At 39.9% G+C, this 18,099-nt stretch overlaps 2 protein-coding genes across 10 annotated transcripts in view; one reads left to right on the top strand and one right to left on the bottom strand.

Annotated features, from left to right (window-relative positions):
• Nucleotides 1-5,292: 5,292 nt before the first annotated feature.
• LOC130918527 (gamma-interferon-inducible lysosomal thiol reductase-like) lies at nucleotides 5,293-13,698 on the top strand. 2 transcript variants are annotated; one of them, XM_057840288.1, is made up of 7 exons: nucleotides 5,293-5,558; nucleotides 6,618-6,827; nucleotides 6,903-6,974; nucleotides 10,711-10,800; nucleotides 12,047-12,199; nucleotides 12,399-12,467; nucleotides 12,940-13,698. In XM_057840288.1, exons 1-7 carry the CDS (start codon nucleotides 5,307-5,309, stop codon nucleotides 12,997-12,999), a joined length of 906 nt encoding a protein of 301 aa, XP_057696271.1. In that variant the 5' UTR covers nucleotides 5,293-5,306; the 3' UTR covers nucleotides 13,000-13,698. The 2 variants fall into 2 exon arrangements, with proteins under 2 accessions (XP_057696271.1, XP_057696272.1); XM_057840289.1 differs by having other exon boundaries at nucleotides 6,618-6,806; nucleotides 12,940-13,696.
• Nucleotides 13,576-18,099, bottom strand: part of LOC130918526 (cAMP-specific 3',5'-cyclic phosphodiesterase 4D-like) — a 172,059-nt gene continuing 167,535 nt past the window's right edge. For 7 of the 8 annotated variants that reach the window (XM_057840280.1, XM_057840282.1, XM_057840281.1 and 4 more), the window contains 2 exons: nucleotides 17,541-17,723; nucleotides 13,576-16,865 (listed from right to left, as the gene is read on the bottom strand). In XM_057840280.1, the coding sequence (XP_057696263.1) occupies nucleotides 16,377-16,865; nucleotides 17,541-17,723 (672 nt within the window). In that variant the 3' untranslated portion in view covers nucleotides 13,576-16,376. Of the gene's footprint in view, nucleotides 16,902-17,540; nucleotides 17,724-18,099 lie in introns of all 8 variants that reach the window. The other variant, XM_057840286.1, reaches the window with a different exon arrangement.

Below are 18,099 nucleotides of genomic sequence, written 5' to 3'. Positions count from 1 at the left end.
ATTGGTTAAACTAGTGCCAGCATTGATAAATACCTGCCCACATGTCGGGGGCCCAATTACTAAAAAGACTGTTTTTATGTGCGTTTTCACACCACACTAATGTTTTATCCTTTTAAGTAGAAAATAAGTTTTTATTTTATTGGCTACCAATTGTAGGCAGATTTTGGTGGATCTTAAAGTCCACAGGAGTCAGCTTGACCCCCAGTTTGAGAACCCCTGATCTATGGAATGTTATACACTACATACCCACTCTGTTCTTCTGTTGAGTGCTTATATTCTTGTTTCTGTTCCACAAATCATAATATACGTAGTATGTTTAAAATAGACAACATTGAGTGCTTGATGAAAGAAAATATATTAAATACATATGCACATTATATGATTTGCACAGCAGCTCGAAACAAGGGGGGAGCAGTTTGAAGTAAATATTTTGCACTAATGGATCTAAATTGATGTAGATTATGATGATGGCCATGTACGTGCTATCATGTCATATTGTTGTCTCGAAATGAAGCTAGTCGATTTCTGGTGGTGCTGCTGACTGCGTTAGATAATGTCATGTGACTGGCTGAGAACTGTGCTTGTGAGTTCATCACTGTATTTGATTATTTTAGGTGAACGATTCTGTATTTGTACGGTCTCTTTTTATGTTGGTGTTGTGTTTTGTATTAAACTGTTTCATCACCATGTGAACAGAAGGAGATTTGCATAATTCAATGCGCTTAAAATGATCACTTTCCTTTATTTGGAGCGACAACACTAGCCAGTAGATGTTTACTGTACTTGCCATGATGAGCATGACAAAACTCATTTAACAAGGATAGCCATTGAAACGTTCTTTGAAATACCTCTAATTTTCTTACAGGTTAAAAAAATTCTCAGGCCTCCAAATTGGATTTTATTTCATTGAAAGATGACAGTGGTCATGGTTCGAGGGAACAAATCTTTCTTGAAAATGCTACGGTTATAGTGATAATGATCCAAACCTCTCTAGTGTGACTACTGTAAAGAATCTCATAAATTCTACATACTGTAAATGTGAAGGCAGTTAACCATTATAGGTCATGGGAATCTTGTTAACAGAACCATGTCAACTGAAATGATTTGTCATAAAATTATAGGCTTTATAAGTTTTGAATGGTTTTATTTCACTTTGAGCTGTGCATATGATCAAATACCTCTTTCTTGTTTCTGTAGTACACACAACAAGGTACTTGCTGTTTCTGTGACCTTGGCTTGTTGCTGTTGTGACCGTAGGAATTTGTCCCTCTGCTCTAATCCAAATCATTTAGCTGCACTTACTAGTCTATTAATGTGAAGAAAAAATATGTTCACGTAAATGTTTGTTTAGTTATGCAAAGACACTGTGCATCGTGTCGCGGTAGCTTGTCTTACTTTTTAGGAGTATGTCATCTGAAGAAATGTGCTGGTTTAAAATGTTTTAGTTGGTGTTTAACTCCCGTTCTTCTTTGCCTTCTTACAGAGTACCCCTATGTCCATGTAAGCACTTTAACAACCAAATAAAGTCAAGACTTCAAAGACTTGTGTGTCTCTTTATCTTATCTAATTTATATTTTAAAATGTTTTGTAGCCAGCATACACAAAAAAATATTGGTAGTTGTGTATCAGAACACCCGATACAATTTAACAAATGTAAATTACACAAGAAGAGCACTCAGACAGCAGAATTTCGTCTATGCAGGCAAATTCAAAGCATTGACAACACGTCAATCATGTGGGAAGAGAGCAGGGTCAGTTTTTTTCCTCATAAATATTTTTTTTCGTGGAACGAAACATTTGTGTCGAATACAATTCATGCTATTTATGAAACACACCTCTCTATTCTAGTACTAATGATGAACAACACAGTCTACCTCAGGAGTGCTCATTGTTTTTTACCCCAAGATCTACTTATCAAGAAGATCTACCTTAGCAGCGTGATTTAAAAAGAGCAATATATGAGGTTATGTTGCCCACACAACATAATTACGGTAAGCATGCGCATTTAAAAGAAAAAAACCCCACACCTGATCTACCTGCAGCTCGTGCGCCCTCCTGTGGCCAATAATTTGCAGTGGTCATTACGGATATTCACATGAATAAAAAGCACAGGTAGCCTAGGTCAGGAGGGTTTGCCTTGAGAGTAAGTCAAATAAATGTAAATAAAGCACAAAACCCAAATTAATTACTCTGGTTCACCCAGTCACAAATGGATGATTTGATTTGGGGAACAAAAGGGAACTAAAAACAACATCTAGGTGTTTTGTTTTTGTTTTTGTTTTTTTAAATCCAAGTAGTAGTTATGTTTACTCCTGTATATTTCAATACTAATAGCCACAGTACCAGTGTGTCATACATTACAAAAAATATCTACTTTAGTTTTTTTGCTTATCTGTAATCTATATTAGCAAAGTAAATCAATCCTATTAGAATTGACGTCTAGGTGCTTAATGTGTACACACACTAATACAGAGGCGGACTGGGACTAAAAAGCAGCCCTGGACTTTGACTCAGCCCAGCCCACAAGAATCACTGTACGAAGGGAAACCCAGACCCTGTAGTGGGCTGGCTATGTCTGATTTAGATGCCCTCAAAAAATATGCCTCAGCACAACATCTGTGCATGTTGCTTCTTTCATGTTCCTCCACTCTTTGACTGATATGGCTCCAGTCCTGCATTCCACTTATGAAGGGATTGCTTTCAGTTGGTTTGGCAAATGCTAAACATACTGCACAATATAGTATATGATTTTCTTTGCAGTATGTTAGCCATTTTCTATCTGTCCCATCTTATGTATGTATAGCGGCCGCCGGCCGTCCAGAGCTGCTCTGTAATCCTCCAGAAGCAACAGATTACCAGTCCGCCCCTGCACTAATATATTTGGGAAATACATAAGGACAAATATAAAGTATTTCCATTACTTTGATTGTATTAAATAATTATTCATTGATTTATTCATTACTATAACAGCAAGATCCTTAAAGTGTCTGTGACAGCATAAAAAACATCATAAATAGCATTATTATATGAATTACAATCATATTTTGAGACGATTCGACTATATATAACAATTTGGCAATGCGCGGATGATGAGAAATTAGTCTTTTAATCTGCCGTTTAGCCACGCCTGTCATGATAGCGCTTTAGCGTCCCCACCTGGTTGATGATGTCGGCAGGGTCACGATTTCATCTGATTTAGAATTCAGCCCATTGAGGGGAAGATTCAGAACGAGGAAAATATGACAGATAGCAGCAAAATGTCATGATTGTTTCAATCACTCTACTCCAATATTTTTACAGGAGACTCTTTTTATCTAAGTATTTTCCCCAATTGCCAAATAAATTGCATGGTCATGACATGGTCATGGTCTTGTGCTAAATGGAATATGAAATATTAAAAATGCATTTATTCAGTACAACAGGGAAAATTACTGCATAATGGTCAAAACTGCCGACTTCTTCTTCTCCCGAACGGTATTTTATGCCAACGGAGTTAGTCCGACTTTTGTCATTTCCCTGCCCGGGCTTCGGAGACGGAGGAAAGAGCGTAAACAAAACAGGAGGCTAGAGAGCTAGTCGACATGCTAACCTGAACCGAGCAGCTTTTCCAAGTCTTATTCTCGCCTTTCGAAAACGAAAAATCAAACAAAACTACTCCGACTCATGTCACACATGGCAGCGGGGTTAACTGTCTTCACCGTTCAGCCAGCCCTCGGCGGAGAGCAAGTTTCAACTCGTCGTTCTGCTGTGGCCACGGCGGGCTGGCAATGCTCGTCGCCGGGAACGAACGCCAAAAATAGCCCGGTGGACAAACCTGACAACGTCAGAGGGAGGAGCTGCTCGTGGCCAAGCCGAGGAAAGCGCATTCTTGGCGGGCACATGAAGAGTACCGAGGGGGTGGAAGTCACCATGGTGTGTGATAAGCCGCCGGTCGTCGGCTGAGTGGCCTTCTCGGAGGACAAGGAGCATTGTTACCCACAACATGCAAGCCACCTCTTTATTAAAACGTGTGTCATGATCCCAGTATTTGACATAATACAAAACATGTAGTTTACTCACTTCCTCGTTGGTCCAATGGTCCCACAGTAGTCGGACTTGTTTTGGCCATACTGGGCGGTGAATGAGAACTTACTTTTTGAAACCCAAAAAGACTCACACTCCTTTTCCTGGTGCAGCAACAAATGCCTGCAGCACATTGGGCTGGCGTGGAGCAAAAAAACAAAAACAAAAAAAAAAACACACAGTCCATCTGCATGCTATACAACGATGGCTGTATTGTGAGATGGTGACCCATTTGACGTCACATCCGCATTCTTCCTCAATCCAGGAAGTCACTCATTTTAATGGCGCAGGATTAAAAAAAATTGGATAAAGAAATCGATCGCTTCCACGCACATCCAAAGGGTCCATTTCATCCAGGAACATAAAATGCCGCGTGAAATATGAAATAAACATGCTTTTTGCTGTCATAGGGACTTCAAAGGTAGATGTGACTTGAATTTTGCGAATACGATACACAACATTTATGTTTAACTGATATTGGTTAGTTATTTTTATATTAAGTGATCAAAGTAGGAATCACTGCAGATAATTCGAACTTCAACATTAGTTCGTTACATTTTTGAAAATTGAAGTACTGCTATATTGAACAAATATAATCTAAAGCAATTGTTCTATGGTTCACTGGCATCGAGCGCAAAATTAGTAGTACATTGTAGTGCCGCACAATTAACCATATTTTAAGTAGTGATCATGATTTTAAAGATTGGTGCCTTTTTCCAGGTGGGTAAAGTTAAGGTAAATACTAGTACTAGTATGTTGACTCATTGGTTGCCAGTGACAATGATAGCCGTCCAATCATTTTGACTGCTTCCAGTTCAAATGGATTGGACATGTACCGCCGTCAATGGCAGTGAATAAGTTAATTCAATTACACCCATCATGAAATTTAGAATATTGGTAAAAAATTCTATTATATGATGTGTTCAGAAATGGTAATTTGATTTGAAGTTTTATTTTACAAGGAAAACAGCATCCATATGGTTTGTTGAAAGGTAACGAACACACAACTAAAGAAAATAGTAAAATACAGACACCCCCCCCCCCCCCAACAAAAGCAAATGATTCTGGTTACAATATTCACAAAAAAACAAACAAAAACAAAAAAAACCCTCGCATTTTCACGTTGCATCTGAATTACTTGCCCCCCCCCAACATTTCCTCTCTTTGCTCACTGTGCGGACAGTGAAGTGTACGCGGGGCCCTGAACTCATCATGAGACTTTCACACCTGGCTCGAGTCAGCTGATGGTGGCGACTGGCGACTCGGCGAGCATTTTGAGTCCGTCCTCTGGAGCACACGCACTTTTCTTGCTTCCTCCCGTCTTTTTCCCTTTTCTTTTCAAACCGGCAGAAATGAAGTTCGCGACCGACTTTACAGCTCTGTTGGTCGTGCTCCTGTTCCATGTCCGAAGCTCTACATCTTCTCATCCGAAACCTTCGTGTCGTTATCCTCCATCGCAATGGTGTCGCTCCCTGGAGATTGCAATTGAATGCAAGGCGAGTGTTGTAGCATTAACTCACAATGCTGGGACTTTTTGTATTGAAACTGTCAGAACAGAGTTTAACCTAACTTCATTTACTATTAAAAAAGTTGTTTGCATTTATTGTGGAAGTTTCACTACTTCCAGGTGCTCTAAACTCTGTGCCATTAGTGTAAAAGAAAGTAAAAGAAGTAATTTGATTCATGAAAGTATTTATTAATGGATTTGTGTACATGGCTGATGCATTTGTTTGCTATGTTGCTTTACATCGAAGCTTATCTAATGTGTACTCATCTGTTATAACATCTATTAAATGAGTTGAATGAGTTTGAGTTGTGTGGTGAGTGCAAAATGAGAGTCATGCTTTCGTTATTTAAGGCAAAAGCCGCTTCTTCTTGTGACCGGATGGGCTCTTCTGCTTCAAATATTTTCGACCCATAAATTAGATTTAAAACAATGTTTGAAGTCGAAACTTTCTGAGTGTTTTTCTTTCCGGCTGCACGGAGGGAAAGTGGAAAGTGGTTCGTACAGTACTGTCTCAAATGCATTACTGGTGTTTCAATCTCTCTTTGTTTCCATGTGGGATTAAAATATTCTCCCCAAATGTATTCTTTAAATACAACTTCCGCATTCTAAAAGCATGTACCTTGTTAATTGGAAACTGCTAAATTGTTCATTATTGTTCTCTGATAGGATGGATGGTGTCAAGTGCAAGTCAGGGTCACTACTCGTCACCCTAGTGCAGGGTTCTTCAAATCCGGACCCCGGGGCAACTTTTCCTGTCATGCTTTCCATGTCTCCTTCCTCCAACACACCTGAATCAAATAATCAGGATCATTATCAGGCTTCTGGAGAGCTTGCTGATGACATAATCTTTTGATTCAGGTGTGTTAGGGGAGAGAGGCATGGAAAACACAACAGGATAGGTGGCATCGAGGTCTGGATTTGGTGAACCCTGCCCTAGTGGATAATCGCTATAGAAAAAGATGCCTGTAATCAGTGGTAACCTCTACAGAAGCATCCCGTGTGGTATATCTCATTCCAATGATTTGTTTGTGGTATTGCCCTCATGTAGGTGCAGAAGCAGTGCATGGAACTAAGCGCCGTGCGTCCGCAGGAGGGCGCTCCTCCGGTGTCTGTCACGCTGTACTACGAGAGTTTGTGTCCGGCCTGTAGAGTATTTATCACTCAACAGCTCTTCCCCACTTGGACCATGCTGCAGGACATCATGAAGGTTACACTGGTGCCATATGGCAACGCTAAGGTCAGCACGTTCATTTTGGAGGTATCGATATCTCCCGACGTTTGGGATCAGGAGATGGTTCCATTATTTTCAACACTGTATTTTATTTACTTACAGGAGCTGGTGTCGGGCAATACTACGTTCAGATGCCAGCATGGCGAGTCAGAATGCCATGGAAACATGATTGAGGTTAATTGTGGTTTCATCTAGGGGTGGACACACTTGTGCTCAACAGGGTTGTTAATAACAGTGTTAGAGTATAACGGCGTTTCTAATGGCAGTATTTTTTTCCAGTAGTGAGCAGTGTTGTTAATCTTACTTTAAAAAGGTAATTAATTACAGTTGCAATTTTTTTCTCTCAAAAAGTCAGTAAATCAATTACCTGAATGTAAGAGTAATTAGTTACTTGGAAAAGTAACTGGTGTTACTTTTCATGTTTTTTTTCCCCATTCCATTACAAAACAAAACAAACATAGTGAAATTCAAAGGGTTTTTGGGACTATTGGCCCTAGCCCAATTCTTTACCCTAAACTTAACTAGACACACGGGTATTGCGGATACTGCGATAACTAACGATAACTTTGCTATGTTTGGAAGTCATTTAATGTTGTGAATCAACCGTTAAATTTGTTGAAATTACTCCCGCTATTGCATTAGTTCAGGTTCATTGGTTTCAACATGTGAAAGTTTAAAACTGTTTCATCACTGGTTCTCTACAACAGAGCCTTCCTGAGAAGTCTACTGCTTTAAGATGGCGGCTGTTTACTAACGCCGGCGAGTCTATCATTTCGCATCTAGTTCTATATTTATATGATATCTACCGTAGCATCATGTAGGCATAGTTTGTAGGCTATCGGCTAGTCAGGTCATATTGGAGCGACCTAGCCACTCTCTTCCCTCCTACCTACTCCCGCTCTCTCTCGTCTCCGTGAGTGCGTGTCTCTTTTCTTGCGTCATTCAACCAACGTAGTAACACATAGTAATGCACGCCTTTACATCCTCAGTAACTGTAACGGCGTTGCAAAGATGAGAAAAATAATTCATTAGATTACTCACTACTGAAAAAAATAACGCTGTTATACTCTAACACCGTAATTAACAACACTGGTAGTGAGTAATTACTTTTCCCATCTTTGCAACGCTGTGACTGAGGATGTGAAGGAGCACGTTACTACAATTTGGATGAATGAAGCAGAAGTTGTCTGATTGTGTCACACATCCGCCTAGAGCTGGAAGGGGGAGGGGGGAGGAGGGAAGGGACTGGTGAGACTGCAATCGCGTTGATGATTGGCTAGGTGGTTCTGAGTGCTAGCATAGCATTCGCATTTTCGTTAACATTAGCATTTAGTGTGGCGAGTGTCATCTTAAACTCTCGGGCAACTTTCTTTTTTTTTTTTTTTTTTACAATTCGTGGTGTCCAGTTGGGTACAATTAATTGAAAACAATGTCATGTTTTTTTTCTGCTGAGTGTGCATTTTCGTCACAAATTTAGTCACTTGACCTAAACCTTTCTTGAATGATGTATCCATGAACCTTGTGGTTTTTTGTTTTTTTAAATCAAAACTAGAGCAAAGACGGGTAGAAAATGCACAGCCTCACATGCATATTGAAAAGAAAAAAATAATTAAATAATTAAATAAATATAAATAAAATGAAAAAATAATTATATATATATATACACACACTCACCGGCCACTTTATTAGGTACAACATGCTAGTAACGGGGGTTGGACCCCCTTTTGCCTTCAGAACTGCCTCAATTCTTCGTGGCATAGATTCAACAAGGTGCTGGAAGCATTCCTCAGAGAGTTTGGTCCATATTGACATGATGTCGGCTGCACATCCATGATGCGAATCTCCCGTTCCACCACATCCCAAAGATGCTCTTTTGGATTGAGATCTGGTGACTGTGGAGGCCATTTGAGTACAGTGAACTCATTGTCATGTTCAAGAAGCCAGTCTAAGATGATTCCAGCTTTATGACATGGCGCATTATCCTGCTGAAAGTAGCCATCAGAAGTTGGGTACATTGTGGTCATAAAGGGATGGACATGGTCAGCAACAATACTGAGGTAGGCTGTGGTGTTCCAACAATGCTCAATTGGTACCAAGGGGCCCAAAGAGTCCCAAGAAAATATTCCCTACACCATTACACCACCACCACCAGCCTGAACCGTTGATACAAGGCAGGATGGATCCATGCTTTCATGTTGTTGACGCCAAATTCTGACCCTACCATCCGAATGTCGCAGCAGAAATCGAGACTCATCAGACCAGGCAACGTTTTTCCAATCTTCTATTGTCCAATTTCGATGAGCTTGTGCAAATTGTAGCCTCAGTTTCCTGTTCTTAGCTGAAAGGAGTGGCACCCGACATGGTCTTCTGCTGCTGTAGCCCATCTGCCTCAAAGTTCGACATACTGTGCGTTCAGAGATGCTCTTCTGCCTACCTTGGTTGAAACGGGTAGTTATTTGAGTCACTGTTGCCTTTCTATCAGCTTGAACCAGTCTGGCCATTCTCCTCTGGCATCAACACGGCATTTCCGCCCACAGAACTGCCGCTCACTGGATATTTTTTTTTCCGGACCATTCTCTGTAAACCCTAGAGATGGTTGTGCATGAAAATCCCAGTAGATCAGCAGTTTCTGAAATACTCAGACCAGCCCTTCTGGCATCAACAACCATGCCACGTTCAAAGTCACTCAAATCACCTTTCTTTCCCATACTGATGCTCTGTTTGAACTGCAGGAGATGGTCTTAAACCATGTCTACATGCCTAAATGCAATGAGTTGCTGCCATGTGATTGGCTGATTAGAAATAAAGTGTTAACAAGCAGTTGGACAGGTATACCTAATAAAGTGGCCGGTGAGTATATATTAGGAGTGTGACTGTATAAGTCACAGTTCAGTATGGGGGTCGCGGCGGTGCGGGTTCAGTACAAAACAAAGGCTTTTATCTCATAGCATTTGAAGGAAAGTTTGTATACGGTTACTCTTAAACAGTATAGGTGTAAAAAGTGTGACATATGTTTTGTTTGTTTTTTTAAATTTGTATTTGGAATGGAAAAATAAGTTCAATCAGTTAATATAAACATCTTTAATGTGAAAGAATGTATAATAACGTGTAGAACCTAACGTCACTTTGCTGAATAATTACTATTACAATGCGGTAACTCAATTACTTTTTAGGGAGAAGTCATTTATAACTAATTTTTCTAAAGTAAGATTAACACTGGTGCTCAAGGGTCATGGCAGTGGGGGGTAAAGACTGATGGACCAGCTCATTCCTATATTAAAATTATATAAAATTAAAAGAGACTAGGTGGGTAAATGTAGTGCATTTGAATAACAATCGTTTCAAAAAACGTATTTTCTATTTATCTAAAATTGTATAACTGATTCGATTTTAATCACCAGTTGCTTACAAAAAATACAGGTAAATGTGTCGAATACTTCATTTTGGTAATTTTAAAAATATCTTTTGATGACGTGCTTTTTTTTATGTACATTTATTTTATTTGACCTTTTAATGCATTTTAATTAATGAGCGAAATGTAAAAAAAATAACGTGTAAATGTTGCTTCATCGCATTTTTAATTGATGTATTAATAAACTATAAGTCACAAATAACGGTTTATTGCAAATGATTTAAACAAATTTAGGTTTAAATTTTGTATCAATGAATAACCTATTTTCAATTGTCGATCAATTTGATTTTTTTGATAACGTGAAGGGGCACATGTAAAATGGTATATTTTAGGTTTTTATGCACGGACGGCAGAACCCACGTTTGATATTTAGTGACATGCAAAATCGCTTATTCGACAATTTTCCGTATAGCTGTGTTCCACCGTATAAAATATAGACTAATGATCTATTAAAAAATGATTTATTACATTGCTCATTGGTTTTCTTGCCCCTGTCAGGCCTGCATCCTATACCTGTCTGGCCCCACAGCTTTTCAAACCATTTACTGCATGGAATCGGCTGCAGATGTTCTCAGCGCAGCCCAGCCAGTGAGTATCTTCTTGGAAGGATTTTTTTTCAATAGTGATTTAGAATGGCTTTGATCTAGGCCAAAAAGACTTTAATGATATGGATTATATGATAGATTAGAGCAGGGTTCGGGAACCTATGTCTCGCAAACCATATCTGATTCCATATCTGCTTGACATGAATGAGCTGTGATGAGCTGATGGTGCATTCGCACGTTGATCTTGGACAATTAAAAAGGACGTTTCAATAATGTGCTTCAATTCGGTGCCCATTGGTGGTCCCCTGGTCACTAATTGCACGGAGATGGGCGTTACAGAGCGCGTTAAATAAATCGTTGCTCAGCTAGCAGCGCGGCTGGCCCCTACCAACTCGATGCTGAGCGAACTGGAGTATATAAAAAATGCTAAAAAAAAAAAAAAAAAAGTCACACTGGCGCGATCAGTTTCACTTTCATGACTTTTTCCCCATCTGTCACATTGTCGGTACTTCCAGTAGAGCAAGACTAATGATACTGCTGCTTTGAGAGGCTCCGCTTGTCTCGGCCACTGTTATACATACATCTCCCTGGTAGTGGTCTCCACTTATATACGCCTTAGGGGAAATATACGCAATGCCAGCACCATGTTTCTATTTATTTTCCAAGTAGTGAGTGCGTAACTGAGCAACTATCTTAACATCCCAAGTAATGTTAGGCTTTCGTTGTTGTTTTCAAGATTTATTTAAATCACAACTCAGCGACTGCTCGTAAAAGCCGGGCCTGACCTTCACACTTGCTTCAGTGTGATGAGTTCATGAAAAAGAAAAAAAAAAAAAAGAAAAAAAAAACCAGTGCTCACAAAATGGACTCTGACAAACTGGCAATAGACTATCGTGTGTCTGTATATATCCACACACCCACACACTGTATGGCTTTTGTGGAATCACATTTTAAAATATGTTGGGCGTTTGGTCTTTCTTGGTCAATAAGGTTCCCGACCCCTGGGTTAGACGATAAATAATATTACAATGACCTGTTTTTTGATTTTATAATTATTAAATATTATTGTATCACTCAGGATAAAACTTAACTACCTGAATGAACCAAAGAAGCTACGATAATTAGAATTGCGCATATACTGGTATTGCCATATTTTTTTTCAGGTGTCCAGTTAAGTCGCCCACACTAACACAACTCTAAAGACTCAAACGCTACAGCTTACCTTGCCACTTTGAGAATGAATAGAACTTCTTGTGGAATAAAAATGTGTTTTGTTGTGGTGGTCATAGTGTCTTCAGATGCACGCCCCTGCTGTCTCCTGGGTCAGTGTTGACTCTTGCGTCAAGGGAGGTCTGGGTCGTAAACTGATGCACGACAATGCAGTCATGACAAGAGCGCTTAGCCCTCCGCACACACACGTCCCCTGGGTCACCTTCAACGGGGTAAGAGACTTAACAAACTTGGAAACAGCATAGCAAAAAAACTCAAACCGGGTCAGAATTCTTTATCAGCAACATTTTCAATCTATGCGTCCAACATTGTGCACTTTTTTTTTTTTTTAATGTTAATTGTAAAACACCTATCCATCCATCAAGCAAAAATTGACAGACTTGAAAACACTAAAAATGATCAATTTGGCAGGAATTCACAGAAGAGTATGAAGACAAAGCCATGTCGTCTCTCTTCACTTTGGTTTGCAATCTTTACAAGGTGAGTAATAAGTATTTTTGACGTGTTAATTCCGCTGACATGGTTACTGTATATCAATTTTTAATTTGACAACGTTCTCAGCGATTTAAATAACTTGACATTCATTGACCATACATACATGCTATATGTGCATAATCTGAGAGTTCTAAAAATTCGTTAATGGTATGCAAATCAAAACAAACCTACTGTTAAATTGATACCGCACTGAAATGGAATGTGATAAACTCTTCGGCTGCCATTGACAGCGATAGAAATCCAATCCATTTGAAGTAGGAGGGTGAACGTTCATTCCCGGCCGTTCACCCTCCTACTTCAAATGGATTGGATGTCTACCAGTGATCAACTCATTTACAGCAGAACCACAAAGGTGGTAAAATAGTAAAAAAAAAAAAAAATGCATAGCAATGTTTTAATTTTTTTGTTGGCACCATTGGAGTGTGAAATTCTGAGCTTTAAATGCGTGTCGTTTCAGGGCGTGAAGCCTCCAACCTGCAACGGAGCCCTGGTCAGACTTGACAGAGGCTTCTGCTGAAAACATCTAAATCTCCTTGACAGCATTTTGACTAACATGCAATACATTGGAGTTGTACTATCACATTGAATAAATGTGAATCATTAAAAAAAAGACAAAGTTCCACATAGTTTATTGGCATTCCCCCCCCAAAACATCTCAAACTCCTGAAAATCATTTGGTTTAAAATGAGAAATTTGTCTTTGACAAAAATGACGAGTGGCAGATCACTTGTATATTTGATCTTTAGGCTCAAAATATGATTACATACAATTAAATATTTTTCCAACCCCCATTTTTAAGGGTTCCCTTAACCAACATGTATGAATAATAAATAGCATTTGATGGGTTTTAACAATATAGAGGCTGAGCAACATTACTAACATGATGGCAGAAAGTGCTCAACACAATAAGTGAGCACTAACACATGTACACATATAATACTTTTTGGCACTTTAAATGTAAAGAACCACTGTGCTGATTTTAACTTGCTAACATGTCTGTCCAATTGGTTGATTCTGTCTGGTGCTACCATATAGCAACTGTTGGTAAGCAGCATACTGGTGTAGCCATTTCGTTTTAACCCCCCCCCCCCCCCCCCCCCACACACACACACACTTTAGCATGTCAAAAACAGCACATTGGTCCTTAAACTTCCAAAGCCAATGTCTTAAGTCACATGATCAATAAAAAGACTGACCAATTACACAATGATTGTACTGTGTCCATGAAATGCTCTGAAACTAGTGTTTCCTACCACTGCCTGAACAAGAAGTGCAATTAAATGTGTAGTGTTGGTTAACTTCCTGCACCCTCCCACCCCACTCTGTTGGCCACAACATTCATCTACAGCAGGGGTCCCCATACTACGGCCCGCCTCCACATTTTGTCCGGCCCCCTGAACATTTATTTTTTTCAATAGTGTCATTTATTTCCTGGCTTTTTTCTGTCAAGAACCCAGAGAGGGTTCTTTGGTTATTATCTATTTAATTAATAGTGTTCTTTTTATAATTTTTTATTTACTTTTGTTCCGTGAAGAATCCAGAAAAGGTTATTTGATTGTGGCTTTCTGAAAAACAAATTTTTACATTTAGGCACTCCTGCTCTGCCCCTCATCAGAGAAGGGAAAAGTCTGGGGACCCCTGATCTACAGTATAGACACACACTTGGTACACACAGACACAAAAAGTCCTAAAACTACAAGTCTCAGTTTTAGATTTAAAACGGTGGAGGAGCACTGCTTCTAAACTGCACAAAAACTAATCTGTTTTAATACAGTTATCATTGGTAAAAACTATCAATAATAAGTCAATGACTTGGATACAATCAATCCATTCCAAAGCTTGAGTGTAAAAATGTAGCATTGTAGGCTGGCAGGTGTTAAAAAAAATCGCACAGTTGTTACAGTCAAGCACTTAACTTCCTAAAGGTTCAAATGACTTGTGTTTTTTCCGTTAACTGTCAACCCCCCATGTCTGCTACCTGTGGGCTGGGCAGTGAATAGAACCCAAATTAAAATTGTAAAAAGGACATTCATTTTAGCTTGAGGTGTTTTTCATGAACTTTGGTCCTACATTTTTCGATGTGAAAGAGGTTTTTAAAAGGACTGGTGAGCAACAGGTCTGCTTAACGTGAAGATGGCTTGATTTATGTATTTGTAGTGCTGACTAAAGAAATTAGACTTGATGCTTCATTGAAAACCAGGCACTGTGGTTATGATTATCATGACTTAACAGGTGAAGGCGGAAACGCGCTAAGTATCGGCAGCAAAATTCAAGTCCACTTTGAGGAAAGACGTGCATTGCCATCCAATGTTTTGGCAGTGACTCAAACTCTGTGTATCGCAATCTTTGCTGCGCACTGTAAGTTTTGATTTGTTTCTGAATTTGCAGAAGTTCTGGACAAAAGGTCAAGGTATCGATTGCAAGTAAAACACTTATTGCTTTTCACTTTACAAAGAAGACATTTTCTTGAAACACAATTACAGCTAGCAAGTTATTTTTGTGAGTCACTGACAAAATATTTGGATTGTATATTTGCACCAAATTTAAGACAGATGAGCTTGTCACTGAGCACCTGAAAACATGCCAAATGCTGGGTTGATACAATCAAAGCTTGATGAGTAACAACTCATTTGGCATAGAATGGACATTTTTTGTGTGTGTGAGAGATTACATTGTTTTGACATTAATTGAAAGGCTCCATGTTAAAATTCAAATCAAGGCGGTGTTCATTTTCCCACCAGCCTTTAGGGAACTTGTACAAAATTTATGATGTGCAGGCCTACGGTGGCTAAAGCCCTTGTGACGCATAAGAGCCGAGCGATGTAAATGGTAAAGTGCTACTGCGGACTGGAGGCACCCTGACAAAATAAAACTATACGTAATCAAAGACAACAGCAGCAAATGGACAATGACATGTGATAACATGTTTGAAAAAGGACACCATATAAATTATTCTTACTTTAAAAAATAAAGTTTAGGCTACAGATGGTGTCTTTTTCAGTCCAAAATCTGTGGTGCTACACGCTGGTTTCCTAATATATTGATTGCTTGAGGTGCCTAATTTAAAGGGTCTCAACTGGTAGTCCCAGTTACTGAATGTGAGGGTCAGAGGTAAATTCAAACAGGGAATGACTGGGGTAAGGGATATGAAAATCCATGCTACATTCAATTTGCGTTTTCTCTTCATACCCTGAGGTTTAGGTCCATCAATCGTCTCAAATATCACATCGCGTCAAAACAAAAATCAGTTATCATTCAGCAAGGTTAGATTATGATTTTTAGATTTGAACATGGTGCAAAAATAATTTCCAAGACCCTGTCATACCACTGCAACTGCACTGCTCGCCTCCAAAGTTAGTTTGGAGCCAGGGGTAGACAAACCGGTTTTCATGGGCCGCTGTAGGCGCAGGTTTTCCTCCCAACCAATTCAGCACATATAGTTTAACCAATGAGGTTTCTACTGAAACAAGCAGCTCCCAAATGGAATTGACTGATTGCACTTGTAAGACATCAGATTGGTGAAAAGATGTCCTCTTGTTTGGAACAAAAACCTGCATCCACTGCAGCCCTTTGTGGAATCGTTTGCCCACTCCTGGTTTAGAGGAAGACATTGCTTTCACCTATTATTATGGGAGAGAGTCCCTCTACAGTATTTACCCATCCCAGCGAAGCTCCCAAAGCAGGGTGGGAAACAAAAGACTAAAAGACAACAAAGAGGCCAATATAAATATGAAATTAAAAAGAGGGGGCACACCCCTCTGTCTACAGAGAGGTTGTCTCCAGTGTAAAGGGACTGTGGTGATTTTACAGACTTTATTTGTAGGTAAAAGGCCTACCCTGCCTTTGTCTTTGTGTTGCTGTCTGTCTGTTGGGCAGGGCAGGTTGTGCTGGTTGTTATGAGCCTTCGTGCAGGCAGGGGTCGCCCTTGTCCTCCTCACCATTAGGTCCTTTGTGGCTTGATGAGCTTGTCCTGTGGGGATGAGGGCTGTGCGAAGGAGGGCGGTACCTGCCGCGGCCGTCCGGAGACATCGAGGGGGAGGACGAGTCATGGTGTCGCTCAGTCCCCAATTGGGGGTCGTCCTCGTGCGGACTCTCTAGGTCAGACTCCAACTCCTCGTCCTCCTCTTCTTCCTCCAGTGTCAGTTCAAACTGGAACTTGTCTCCGCTTACCCCTGTTGAGGGGTTAGGCCCCCCCAGACTACCTCCTGTTCTGAACTCGGCGTGGGATTCGTCAGGACTGGAAGGTGAGGGGCTACGTGGGATCATGCTCTGGTACCACTCTCTGTTGTCCTCCAGTGTGTCTAAGATGTCCTGAGCATCAGGGTGCACCAAATCCGCCCATGTCTCCCACAGAGGGTGAACAATGTAGTCAATAAAGCCCACCTACAAGAGACACATGGAAAATGTTGGCCAGGAAATCTGACACAAAAAAATAGATTCTATTAGCAAATACCATATTTTTGGGATTACAAATTACACCCGCCCAAAAATGTAAAATAAAACGTACACGTGACAGGCTGCTGCATATAAATGAGGACATCACAACTTGGCATGTTTATTTGGTTGATAAAGATCTTTTTGGATCAAATATTTCTGTGTAACATCTCTATGTAAATCTACCATATTAGAACATGGACAACTGTGGTGAACAGTTAGGTGCGGTGTATAAATGGATTGTTTCTTAAATTCTGTGAAGATTGGGCAGTGTGGCTTATAGTCGGGTGCGCTCTACAGTCCGGAAATTACAATAAATACATGTTTTTATTTACCAAAAACTCAAATAGCTACCAAATCCATTAGATTTCATCTTCAGTAACACTTCTTAACCACTTTTTTGACTGTAGAGGGCACACTTGGAGCGCCGTTCTTGTGGATGTCAGCGCGAAGAAAAAATAAAGTCACATCTGAGCATAAATCGCAGGCTCAGCCAAACTGGGGAAAAAATTGCGATTTATAGTCTGGAAAATACAGCACTTCAAACAAACAAACAAAAAAAAGACTGGTCAGATATCATCTAGGTGGCCTACCAATCTCAAAGCATGTAGCAGTGGGCATTACCTGGCTTTTTTCAATAGAGGCGTTGTGTTTGTCACACATGGGACTGATCTCCATGCCCTTATCGCGTTCCCTGTCTCCCTGTGTGAAGAATTCCACCATGATGCGGTCGGTCCACTGACGGTAAAGTTCCAAAGGCTTGGTTGGGTTGCTCAGATCGGCACAATGGACCATATTCTGAAGAACCTGGAGAAGTAATGTATTTCAAAAGAAACTGTAAGTAAACTGGACCTGCTAAGTAAATTGAACAGACAATTTAACTCGACTTTGGACATAGATCTAAAAAATGTTCGTAAACTGTAGTTCTTAATTATTTTCTGTTAACCAGGAAGAGGTAAACCTTTCGCGCCCCCTCCAACTCTCTGCCGCCACTGTAAATAGCTTCATTTGTCTAGAAAATGTTTACTATTATAAGTACACTTCTGTGATACATGGTGTCCCTTTCAATATTAAAGGAAAAAAAAAATATCAACTCACAATAACGTATAGCTTTATTAACATTTTGTAACAGAAAAGACAAAGCACATCAATTTCCATGAATTAAAAGTTACATCTAGACTAA

The sequence above is a fragment of the Corythoichthys intestinalis genome, chromosome 7 (assembly GCF_030265065.1).
Source record: "Corythoichthys intestinalis isolate RoL2023-P3 chromosome 7, ASM3026506v1, whole genome shotgun sequence".
NCBI lineage: Eukaryota > Metazoa > Chordata > Actinopteri > Syngnathiformes > Syngnathidae > Corythoichthys > Corythoichthys intestinalis.
Note: the sequence above shows the minus strand (reverse complement) of the source record. Positions and strands in the feature narration are given on the sequence as shown.

Coding starts and splice junctions, on each gene's coding strand:
- LOC130918527 (XM_057840288.1), top strand. CDS start 5,307: ATGGTGGCGACTGGCGACTCGGCGAGCATTTTGAGTCCGTCCTCTGGA. Junction 10,801..12,046: donor TTCTCAGCGCAGCCCAGCCA/GTGAGTATCTTC, acceptor TGGTGGTCATAG/TGTCTTCAGATGCACGCCCC. Junction 12,468..12,939: donor TGGTTTGCAATCTTTACAAG/GTGAGTAATAAG, acceptor GTGTCGTTTCAG/GGCGTGAAGCCTCCAACCTG.